At 33.4% G+C, this 13,177-nt stretch overlaps 2 protein-coding genes across 2 annotated transcripts in view; both read right to left on the bottom strand.

Annotated features, from left to right (window-relative positions):
- Positions 1-2,221: 2,221 nt before the first annotated feature.
- LOC134264619 (uncharacterized) overlaps positions 2,222-13,177 on the bottom strand; it is a 36,083-nt gene continuing 25,127 nt past the window's right edge. The window contains exon 4 of the mRNA XM_062746899.1: positions 2,222-3,506. Coding sequence (XP_062602883.1) covers positions 3,253-3,506 — 254 coding nt within the window. The 3' untranslated portion in view covers positions 2,222-3,252. The remainder of the gene's footprint in view (positions 3,507-13,177) is intronic.
- LOC134264614 (uncharacterized) lies at positions 5,574-8,443 on the bottom strand. Its single transcript, XM_062746893.1, has 2 exons — positions 6,369-8,443; positions 5,574-5,642 (listed from the first exon to the last, which is right to left on the bottom strand). Exon 1 carries the CDS (start codon positions 8,435-8,437, stop codon positions 7,223-7,225), a length of 1,215 nt encoding a protein of 404 aa, XP_062602877.1. The 5' UTR covers positions 8,438-8,443; the 3' UTR covers positions 5,574-5,642; positions 6,369-7,222.

A 13,177-nucleotide genomic window follows, 5' to 3' on the forward strand; every position in this document is an offset into this window, starting at 1 on the left:
CTAGGAATGTCCTCCTCCCTTTCAGTAATATACAGTAGTATAGCGACATGTCTAGGAATGTCCTCCCTGTCAGTAATATACAGTAGTATAGTGACATGTCTAGGAATGTCCTCCCTGTCAGTAATATACAGTAGTATAGCGACATGTCTAGGAATGCCCTCCTCTCTGTCAGTAATATTCAGTAGTATACTGACATATATAAGGAATATCCTCCTCCCTGTCAGTAATATACAGTAGTATAGTGACATGTCTAGGGAATGTCTTCCTCCCTGTCAGTAATATACAGTAGTATAGCGACATGTCTAGGAATGCACCCCCTTCCCTGGCTGTAATATACAGTAGTATAGCGACATGTCTACAAATGTCATTCTCCCTGGCTGTAATATACAGTAGTATACTGAGATGTCTAGGAATGTTCCTTCTACCTGTCAGTGATATTCAGTAGTATACTGACATGTCTAGGAATGTCCTCCTCCCTCTCAGTAATATACATTAGTATACTGACATGTCTAGGAATGTCCTCCTCCCTTTCAGTAATATACAGTAGTATATTGACATGTCTAGGAATGTCCTCCCTGTCAGTAATATATAGTAGTATACTGACATGTCTAGGAATGTCCTCCCTGTCAGTAATATATAGTAGTATACTGACATATCTAAGGAATATCCTCCTCCCTGTCAGTAATATACTGAAATGTCTAGGAATGTTCTCCTCTCTGTCAGTAATATACAATAGTATACTGACATGTCTAGGAATGTCCTCCTCTCTGTCAGTAATATACTGTAGTATAGCGACATGTCTAGGAATGCCCCCCTCTCTGTCAGTAATATACAGTAGTATACTGAAATGTCTAGGAATATCCTCCTCCCTGTCAGTAATATACTGAAATGTCTAGGACTGTCTTCCTCCCTGTCAGTAATATACAGTAGTATAGCGACATGTCTAGGAATGTCCTCCCTGTCAGTAATATACAGTAGTATAGCGACATGTCTAGGAATGCCCACCTCTCTGTAAGTAATATACAGTAGTATACTGACATATCTAAGGAATATCATTCTCCCTGTCAGTAATATACTGAAATGTCTAGGACTGTCTTCCTCCCTGTCAGTAATATACAGTAGTATACTGATATGTCTAGGGAATGTTAACCCCCCCCCTGTCAATTATATAGATTATTATACCCCTACTAAACAGTCCCTATATAATTTCTTTAAAATGTCCAACAGTTCGATTGATTGATTGATTGATTGTATATTGTTTAACGTCCCTCTCTCAACAGTTCGACTGTTTTCCCCGACTATCGGTTCAAGAACTGTTAAAATTTACTGTTAAAAAAAGACTATTGCCCGCTGACGTCAATCAAGGCTAAACTGAGTTATCTTTACATTCGGTAAAGGAGTATAACAAAACATTTGTTGACAGGAGTCTCGGGATACAGTCGACCTGTTGGACCGGAGTGTAAACGGTTGCCCGCGGCCTTGCGCAACAGCTTGCACTCCGGTCCAACACATCGGCTGTATAGAAGTATACATACATGTCTATGAATGTCCTCCTCCCTGGCTGTTATACACAGTAGTTTATTTACATGTATAGTGAATGTCCTCCCCCTTAATATAGTTTATACTTGTATGTCTGGGGAATGTCCTTCCCCTGGCATTATAACTTCTCTGTCAAAAGTTCTTGACAGTAATAAAATGTCTCTCGAAAAAGAAGTATAAACAAGATTTCGTGTTTCATCATTGACTTTATTTGATTCAAGTAGATTTATAAATTCAGTCCAAATTGTTATATAGTATTTTTTCAAGAATGAATGTTAAATTGTAAAAAGACATATTATACTTTCCTAGTTTATTTAGTAGGTGAATATTGCTTTGGTTTTAATATCTACTAGTTGTTTTTTAATGCTAGAGGAAAGACTATTAGAACCCTTACAAAAATTCTAAAGTAAACTTTAGTTTACTTCATTTGTTAACATAGACAACTTATTGACTCAATAATTTAAGGTTTAGAAAAGTGAAAAAATATAAAATACATTTATGTACATTTTTGGAATAGTGACAACTATTTACATGTTCAATGATAGAAGCATATATTGAAATTAAAGAAATTATCCCCTTCAAACTTCCTTCTTGTTATAAATCTATTCAATTTTTAAAGAATTTAGGGATTTAATTTAACTTTCAACAAGGAAATAAAATAATGTTTTAACTGTCTTTTGTAAAAAAAAATTGTTTAACAATTTATTGATAATGGGTTCATGGTGCAAATCTACAAGGACATTTGATAATGAGAAATCGGTTTTGCAGTTCTGTGCGCATTGAACAACGAACTGACTGCTTAGAAACCTTATAGAGCATGATAAGATAATATTAATGTATAAGTGAAAAAAAATGATTCATACATGTGTAAAGTATAAATAAAATCACGCACCATATTTAAAATTTCTGAAGTTTTATAGAGGGGACAATAAAAATTTTCTTGGGACAACTGGAAAAGCGGAATTCTTCGAACACAGTGCAATCGTATGTTTTTTTTTAACTTAGGTACCTCGTACGTTTGTACGTCTTAAATATTGTTATAAGTATTAGAAAAATATCTATTATGCATTCTCTCACCAATATTTTGATATTTTATAAAATTATTGGAACTTGAAAAGTAAAAATGCATCTTTTTTCTATTTGCCTCAATAAGACCTGTTTTCTATTGGCTGCTTAAAAGCACGGGAATAAACTTTAGGAGGATAAAGCTATTCATGAGTTGTTTTTTTTTCTTCTTCTCTTTTTTGCACACATATACGGTAATTGTATCTGCAACACATAATATTCTTAAAAGCTTTAGCACAGAGTGCTAAAAGGCCATTCGATTAATTCTTATAAAAAAGCACTCTGAATACAGTGCAATGCAGTTAAAGATGAGCAATTATAAACGTTAAAAAATGAAAAAAGAAAATTTTAAAAAATGCTAATGATAAAGATAAAAAAAAACCCAATGACATTCCGGAAATAAGCATTTCCCTCCTTTTTTCGTATTATGTAACGCTTCAGTATGTGCTGGAACTTTTCGGGAAATCCAGTGGAATGCAAATAATCACCAAATGATCTGGTATGAGATCTTGGATTCGCAGGGAAAACACTAGCAGCCATTTTCCAGGTCTAGGGTCAATGGATAATTCGTATCACTTTTTGAGAAGGATATACGATTCCACTCGAATTTTAGGGTATAGCGGATATGACTCTACCGGAAGTATTACGTCAACGCCTGATGACAACTGGCTCGTCTTCCTCTACAAACTCGTCGATAGCGTCTGCCATTTCTGCTTTTCTTTTGTGAGAGGTGAAAAGGAAGATAGCACCAGCTATAACGTATACAGCAAACGAAATCCATGACAAAACAAAGGAAAACCCATAAGCTGTGTTTGCATCAGCCGGAATGCGATCAGGAAGGTTCTCCTGCGCATATGCTATTTTCCGTATGAAAACTTCGTTTTCTACCAGAACACATGCAGCTGTAAGAGAAAAAAAATATGTGACAATTAATTTATTCATCAAAGAAAATGAAGGAAAAACATACTAGTATAACGTTAGCTAATTATAAAGAGCTTTAGAAAAATGTTTGCTTTACATCTCCGAAAACTTTTCACTCATATTGAGACGCCACCACCTTGCCGGCGGAGGGCTGCAAATTCAGAACTGTACTCGACACTCACACTCATGTACCTAATTATAAGTCACAACATTGCTGACTCGAGTTTCAAAGACATACATTTTCATTAACATTTTCATGTTTTACTAATGTGAAGATACTCTGACCCCGTAACTACTGTCTGATCAAAGGGAGGTAAGTCTTTGTTTACAAATAAAGTTGTTGTATGCAGATTACAAGCAATGGTTGCCAGCGGAGAGGATTTGATAGATGAACAAAAAAATTGCTACTAAAACTCAAAAGTAAAGGTAACAGTGGTGTAAAAATTGCGGAAATCTTGGGAATAATAGATTAATAGTATGTCATTTTTTGAAAAGGAATGAAAACCAGAAAATATCAGTTTATCAAAAGGAAGTGCAAGAAAGCCAAAATATGGCAGAAAAACAACAGAGTGTTGAAAGATCAGACGGAAGACTTAAAATATTTTTAAAGTTAAGCAAAGAAGGACTTTATCAGATATTTCTAATCTGTAATGAACAAGAGGCCCAGGGGCCACATCGCTCACCTGAGTAAAAGACCTTTACTTGCAAGAATTATGCATGTAGATGTTAGAGTATGAACTTCCTCTTTTTATTCATTTACTGTAATTGGGTTTGATCTAAGCATAAAATTGCTAAGAATGGCTTTCTTTTCAACCAGTACTTAATGCCTACCTCATTATCAATTAAGTCATATAAGAGGTCAATCTCAGTATTTTAGTATTTCTGCAGAATATAGCACTTGTACTGTCAACTCTGAAGTGTAATATGCTATTATTGAACAATAACGTTTCTCTCCTTTTTTGGGGATGTAACATTAGCTATGACAGTTATAATAAAAACAGAAAATATGAATAAGATTTAACTTTTATTTCTTTACAACATTCAACAGATTTTGTGAAAATTTATCAGACAATTAGTAGATAATATAATAAAAACTAAGAAGCGTTAATAACAATCAACTATCTAAATTTTATAAGACTTTAACAGATATATATGCACACAGTATCAAATATGCAATTTTGCAACAATTTTGTGACAGAAATGCAAAACTTCCTGACAATAACATTATATGTAAACATAGATGCTTTGTAAACAATTAAAACATTTGTTTAGAGGAAAGTTGAATACATCAAAGTAATCATTTGAAAGATACGAAATGCACTGTATTTATTTTTAAGTTCACTTAATAGTAAATCTTTCCTATACATAACGAAAGCGAAAATTGGAAAGATTGCAACTGAAAGTGAATAATTATATGATGGTCAACAGAATCTGACTTTGAATATCAACTATTATTTAAAAAAAAAAAAATTAATAAGTAATATTTAATTGGAGTACCTGCAGGAATCAGATTACCTAAACTTGATGGTAATATTCCAAAAGGAATGATAAGGATTTTTTTGCAATCAATACTTTTGATTGTTAAGACCAGTCATGAGAAATTATAGTGATCCACCTTTTTTTCCTCTCTTTTATAGGAAAAATTGTAATGTTATAAAGAGGTAGGTTTACCTCCCTTTACGGGCTGTCCATTGACCTCCTCTTTTCATACTTACCTGGGTATAAGTGTATAATATATAGTCAATTCTCATTAGATTATAATATAATGGTGGTCACATATTAAATATCTCAATGCTGGAGAAAATTAAACATCAATTAATATGGAGTTAAGTGATATCAGCAATATACTAGTAAGTTATGATGAGTTGTCAGTTTTATTCTGATTATGCAGGTTGCTTTCCTATTCTATGCAGGTAACTAAAGCTAGTTAAAGTAAATGTTTAAAGCAATTTCTGAATGTTTTGAAATACAAAAATACAATAAACTAGCTTAAACATTTTAAGAAAAAAAATCAAAAAAGATAAATAATCAAGTCAAAATATTCAGTATTTCAACACAAAATTTCATGTATACAATGAACATTTTTTTCAAAACAAAATGATGTAAATGATATATATCTATATATATATATATATATATATATATATATATATATATATATATATATATATATATATATATATATATATAACTGAGCTGTGATTTCAAAATGTATAAAATTCTAATTCAGCTACAAGAATAAACAAGTCACTCTACACAAAAATCAATAAGTATGCTGGATGGTCATGATCATTAAACTAATTTCTGAGATCTTTGTATAAAATCAGAGATAATGGTTTTAAATATAGCGTTTGAACATTTGCAAGTATTTCATTTTCAGGTGCATCTATTGATTAATTTGTTGACCACCCAGCCTGTTTAAAGATTCAGCAATTGTGATATCTACAATATTGCATGAAGTTGATTATAAAGTAATTGCATCTGAAGTAATTACATGTACATATGATCATTAAATCATCAATAAGTCTTCATATAGGATAAAGACTTAGGTCTCAACATATTCTCTGGTTATTAGCTGTGTCATGTGTAAACTTATATTATTATACTTCTGTTAAAATGTTTCCTATATAAAGTTCAGAAGGTAAAATAGCTATAAAGACTTGAATTACATGTATGATAAGAATATTGACATTGAAATTGTTATTACATTTGCTCTGGACAAAATATTAATTCATATACACTGTAAAAGTTTAAAGTTTATACTTATGTACTCCAGTATTGTTCTGCAGTGACTAAATGACACAAGACACAGTACCATTAATAAACTTACAATATTTCTATACAGCAATTTTTTTCATGAACAGATAATATTCAGTGAATTTACATCATAAAACTATAGAATACAGTGTTGAACATATATCAAAGATACCAATTACTTGATGCAAGTGTAAATTTCTAGTACATTATTCTAATCATTATTTAGCAGAACTCAATAATTTCTTTAAATTAAACTTTGTAAACAATTCATGTAATCTCAAAATATTTCATGTATATTCAAAATACCAAGTTCATGATATTCATGTATCATTAAAGAAAAGAATCTAAACAGTAAGGGTAAAACTAACTCACAAACATCAATACAGTATATACATAAATTATAAATATTAACACATAATGAAATGATCATCATTTTTTTTACATGAATGATTGCCATTGATGGTACATGAATTTTCCTTAGCATGCAACATTCAATTATTTTGTATACATTTATTAATTGTCTGTTGAAAATTAATCCACATAAAAAATCGTACTAGTTTAAAGTATACATATGCCTAAAAACTAACAAAATTTTACATCAAGTAATTGGTGCCTATAAAATACTGTATACAGGGAAATATTCGCCCCATTTTATTTTTTCCCCTGTCATCCATCTTAGAGGTAGACAAATTTAAAAGGGGGTAAATTAAAAGAACACTGTATGATTTCTTCAATAAAACTGTGACTGGGGAAAATTTAAAACGTTGCAAAATTGTGTAAAAGGGTGAAAATAACACAGCCAGGGCGAATATAACCCTGTATACAGTAATCAATGTACCAAATGTCACTAAGTGACACTGGCACATTGGTAGGTGGGAGAGGGGACAAGATGACGTATCTCCCCCAAATAATTAATACTCATGCGTCCCTTATATCATATCTATAAAGAATATGTACAGTAAACCATTTTATGGTCTGACCAATATGCCTCAATCACGTCAGTTTCACAATGGGGGAAGTTTGTGAAAATCAAATCAAGTTGTGAACCTGAATCATGAGTTGCCTTTTTTACCAATTGTGTGCATTTCAAATTCAACTTCATAAAATTCAGAAATTCTTTGTGACCTGTAAACAAATCAAAATTGAAATCTCCAAGAATTATCAATTTTTTCTCTGTGTCTACAAAAGGTTTTAAGTGCAACATAACTTCACATTCAAATTCTTTAAAAGAACATGCTGGGAACTTGTATAAAACAACTATCTGCACTTCTCCAAGGTCTCTGAAATTTATTAAAGCTATGATGAATTCAAGCAAAGTGTTGCTGAATTTTGAGATACATGTCATCAAATGGTTTTGTTTAACGTATAATGCTGTTCCGTGATGAGGACGATTGCTGTCACTTCTCTTTTCGTGATTAAACAAAGTCAAGTAGCCTTCCATCATAAAATTCTGTTCGTCATTGATGGTTAATCTTGTTTCTGAAAAACCAATAATATCTGATGCTACAACATTGGGTTCATTTCTAATTTCATCGAAATGTTTGTGAAGAGATCTTGCATTATTAAACATAATTTTCAGTTTGTTCTGCTCTGTTTTGTACAATGGAAGATAGCACAGTTTTAGAGGTGCATCCTTCCTCATTCTTTCCATTTCTTCTACAACTTTTTCATCAATAGTTAATGCTTGCTCATTGAAATTCAGAATATGCAATTTGTCAACAGATCTAACTCTACTAAGAGCTACATAATGAATGTGTGGTGTTTTCCTCGTCCTTGTCTGAGACAAATCTACTACAATTTCATCAACAGTGCAGCCCTGAGCCTTATGTATTGTCTTACCAGCAGCTGGTCTTAAAGGAAACTGTATTCTTTGATACGTAGTTGAATTGAAAACAAAAGATCGCTGACAGTCAAATATTGGTGTCCAATCATCCATAACATCATCATGGAAAAGATGTCTATATTTCTGTCGAGCAATTCTCCCTACTGCAGAATCTAAAAACTTCACCCACACTATACTTGGCCTTGATACACCAGGTAATCTATTTTCAACAAGAAATACAGTACATGATGAACCATTTGTCAAGCCATCAGTAACATCAATATTAACTGTAATGTCATATATCATTCCAATGGCTAGAGTTAGTCTTGTCATGAGGTTTGCAGTTTTGCTTACATCATCTTGATTTTGCAATGATCTGAGTAATCGGTCTTTCACAGACTTACTGTGGTCTTGGAGAACACTGTCAACAGCTTTTACAATGACTTTTTCACCAGGAAGTTGCTCTATAAGTTTATTGTTATATTCATCTACTTTCGCATTCATTGTGAAAAGATGGGGAGCATTGTGTGGATAATTTGGACTATTTTCAGCAATTATGCACTCATGAATTATATCCAAGTCCTCAGAAGTCATCTCATTGTGACGAAGACGGTTCAAAAGCTGTGCAAATTCTAAATCATCTTTTTGTCGCATTACTTCATCTAACTCAAATAAAGTGAAGTTTTCTTTCCAAAGACTACATGCAAGTGCTTGGGCATTTTGTTTTAAATCCTGAAAAATCCATCCATCCATGATTGGTTTAAGTTGAAAGAAATCTCCAACAGCAATAATACTAATGTCTCCAAAGGGCCTCTTCAAACCAGTAAGAAGCTGAAGTCTATCGTTGATGAATTCCAACTTTGCATTGCCAACCATTGAAATTTCATCTACGATAACAACTGACAAATTATTGTATTTAGTTCTAAATGTGTTCAGTTCATCACAATGCATGTTTTGCTGCCTTTGGTTAATTTTCTGATGAAATGCAGAAGCAATTGTTTGACCACTAATGTTAAATGCAGCTTTACCAGTGTATGCACAAAGAAGAATTCGTATATCATCTGGATTTTCTCCCTCCTTAGCACATAAATACCGATGTAAAGCTTGATAAAGTGCTCTGATTAACACTGACTTCCCAACACCTGCACCTCCTGACAGATATGCATAAATAGGTTCCTGTTTACATTTGATCCATTGCATAACATGATTGAAGAATTCAAGTTGCTTCAAATTTAGACTGGCTACAAGCTTTAAATACTCATCATCAGGTAATCTAACAGAACTCTGCTCACTCAGTTGTCTTGTTGATGGAATTCCAACATCAATTCCTATATCATACTCTCTCTGTTCAATTGGCCTTTCAGGATTAAAGTGAACAAATTTTTCAGAGTCAACATTTCCTTCATATTCATCTTCTGCCTCAGTTTGTTGAGCACCAGGAGCTAATTCATCATATGCTTCTGTCAAATCATCTTGCGCAATCTGTTCTGCCTGCTCAAGTGCATCAGCATTGTGTTCATACTGTTTGATTTTCTGAGCTAAGAAAAATTTCTTCTGATTAAATGACTGCTCAAAGCTTTGCTGTCCACACAGAAGATCAGAACTTTCATTTCGCCATGGAGTGAACAGCATTAGCTTTTCTCTATAGTAATTTTCTGAGTCTGTCTTTAAACTATAGCGAACATATCTTATAACTCTTGGTGTTTTTCTGCGCTTAATTTTGATTCCATTTTTCAACACAACTAATGTGCTGTCATCTTTAAATTCACTTTCATTATCAGATCCACTGTCTTCATTTTCTGACTGGAGTGTTTCATCATCATTTGTTTCCATTTCAGAAAACTCAGTTATATTTTCTTTGGGGAAAACTACATCTATCTGTGAAATGTAGTCAGCTAAACACCAGTTTTCAAGTTGTTTTGGACGTTTTGCATATCTTTTGACTATGTTACTGCATTCTATGTCTGTGGAGTTGGCATTCAACTTTTCAAGTTCTGAATCAGGTATGACAAGTATTACACGGTCATCAACTGGAGATGTGTTTATAAACATTACATCTCTTGATGCTTTTGTAAGTGGCATTTGCAAAACGAGATATGCTGCTTCTTGTGCTCCAACTTCAACACTGTTGAGAAATTGATTTCCAATGTGTCTAACTTGTCTCTTAATGTCAAGATTGCCCTCTCTTGCTTCTTTTGCAGCTCTACTCAGAAGATCACTCATACCCCTTTGGGATTTACTTATGTATGAGACAATGTACATTGCACAAGCATATGGGTCCAAGACATACTGAATGTCAATATTAGCTGCCCATGCATGAAGAAGGGTACTGTTGTAAGCATTCACTCTAAGATCGCAGGGTTTGCGCTTTAGAAATACTTTGGGTCCTCTCAAGGAACTTCTGATGCATTTGATATAATCATCTTCAGATAGCTGTACTACATCCTGTAAGAACTCTTGAAAACTGAAGCTTACATCACATCCATTTTTAAATTCATTCATTTTGTCCTGCATAGCTTTATACATCTTCTTGTATTTCTCAACTTCACTATCCAAAGGTTCTAATACCATTGTAGTTTGGAGTGGTGGAAGTGGAAATCCAAATCTACAAACAGCCTTTCCTCTCTTTTTGCATGTTTGAGAGTGTTTATGCACCTGTAATTCTAGCATCTTGTCTTCTGTATTTCTTTCACATTTTATGTAGTTATCAACAAATGCAACAATTTCCTTGTTATCATTTTCCAAATATTTTGGAGCATTTTCAATCCAAACAATCATGTGAACATGTGGAGATCCCCTTTGTTGAAATTCAACCCTATAGAAGAAGTCATTTACCTTGCCAATAGGATGATGATCACTCTTAATCACAGTATTCAAAAAAGTTCTAAAACGATGATCAAAGTACCTTGTACATGTAATTGGATCTTTTTGAACTAACTTTGATTTTTCAGTCCACGTCATGCTCTCAATTTCTGAATCTGTGTACTCTTTGCCATCATTCAAGACTCCTAGTGCCCTTATCAGGTCATTCCATCGTGTATCTGCAGCAGAAAAGGACATAAACCAAGTTGGTAGACCAAGCTGTCGTATCATTGCAAAAACATCTTTCTTCCTTGTTTCAAGATATGGCGGCGAATTTCTCAACTGTTTGTATACATAAAATCCCTCATTGTGTCTAACAATGTTGTTAATTTGATCAGGATTTCTTATTTCGTTTGCAGTAAAGGTTTTCCCCTTTGTTTTGCACTTTCTTAGAGCTAAATTACATTTGTCTGTTACCTGTTTTAGTTGAATTTTTTTCAATTTGAAAAACAAGTTTGGCACCGACTGTGCAGCACGTCTATCAACACTTCGTAATTCCCACTTGGCAATATCAGCATATGAAACAGGTACTTGACGCTGATTGTTTTCTACTCTTCCTTTACCACAAAATATTGTTGGAAATGACAAATACTCGGCCATTTGATCTTGATACAAACTAAGTGGACGTTGTCCCTCTCCTGGAGCAAATGTGAAGATCTGATTCATATCATATGAGTCACTGTCTAATAGTGTATCACAATTTCCATCCTTACCACTACTATCAACTTCACAGAATTCGTCAGAGTCTGGTTCATCTGATTCATCATGCATTGTTGAACCTTGATTGGTGTGGCCCTCAATAAACTCTCTCATTAATTCATTTGCTGAATTGGTAACTTCATGGAACCAGTTGTCATCTATGTTTATGTTTGAATTCTGATAATATTCACTGTTTTTCATTAACCAATGTAAAGCAATCAAAACCTTTGTAGGTCGGATATTTTCATGACAATAAGAGTGCTTTTTAACTTCACAGGTATTGTAATATTTTCATCAAGTCTCCTTGGAAGACTGTTGATTGTTGGTTGTATGTCAACTGGCACATTTACAACATTTCCTTTTACGGAATACTGCCCTCCTCTTGGTAATTCTCTTATCTGCATGAAAGGAATTCTTAAGGATACAAGTCTTTCTTCCAATGGTACCAAATTTAGTTCACTTGGTTTTTGTACCCATGTCATTCCATTTGCAAAAGAGAGTTTTGGAGTTCGACTTTCTTTTAAGCTTGAATTGCAAGTGTTGCATATCCATTCCTGCCCATTTACAGACTTTGTATTAGTAAGATATTTTCTTTTGATTTCAGCATCCAACAAAATTTTATCGACATTTGAAACACTTTCGTGAAACCATGTCTGTTGGCAACATGTGCATACAAACACAGGACCCAATTTTACATTGTTGTGAAAATTGTCAACACATTCCACTGCATCAACTCCAAATTTACTTTTTCTGTATCTTTGTTTTTCAGTTTCAATATAGTCCAAACTTTCCCGTGAGTGTGCTTTTGATTGTTTTGCAGCAATATTTTCTGATGTTCTATATTCTTCGTTTTTTCTCTTTTCTTTCTTCTTCAATCTCTCTTTTTCTAATTGGTTAGGATTTTGTCTCATTTCCTTTTTCTTCATTATATCTCTTATTTGCTCATCATGTCTGTACTCTTCTTCTTGCCTTTTAATTCTCTTACTGTCCCTTTCCTTGTCTTTAAACTCTGGATCCTGTCTCTTGTTTCTCATACTATCTCTTTCCTTGTTTTTAAACTCGGGATCTTTTCTCTTGTTTCTCTTGTTGTCTCTTTCTTTTCCTTTATACTCTGAATCTTGTCGCTTGTGTCTCATACTGTCTCTTTCCTTGTCTTTAAACACTGGATCTTTTCTCTTGTTTCTCTTAATGTCTTTTTCTTTTCCTTTATACTCTGAATCTTGTCGCTTGTTTCTCTTGCTATCCCTTTCTCTTTCTTTAAACTCTGGATCTTGTCGCTTGTTTCTCTTACTGTCTCTTTCTTTTCCTTTATACTCTGAATCTTGTCGCTTGTGTCTCATACTGTCTCTTTCCTGGTCTTTAAACACTGGATCTTTTCTCTTGTTTCTCTTAATGTCTTTTTCTTTTCCTTTATACTCTGAATCTTGTCGCTTGTTTCTCTTGCTATCCCTTTCTCTTTCTTTAAACTCTGGATCTTGTCGCTTGTTTCTCTTACTGTCTCTTTCTTTTCCT

This window comes from Saccostrea cucullata, unplaced genomic scaffold, assembly GCF_032062105.1.
Source record: "Saccostrea cucullata isolate Sc308-1 unplaced genomic scaffold, CSIRO_AGI_Scuc_v1 ctg334, whole genome shotgun sequence".
NCBI classification, from domain to species: Eukaryota; Metazoa; Mollusca; class Bivalvia; order Ostreida; family Ostreidae; genus Saccostrea; species Saccostrea cuccullata.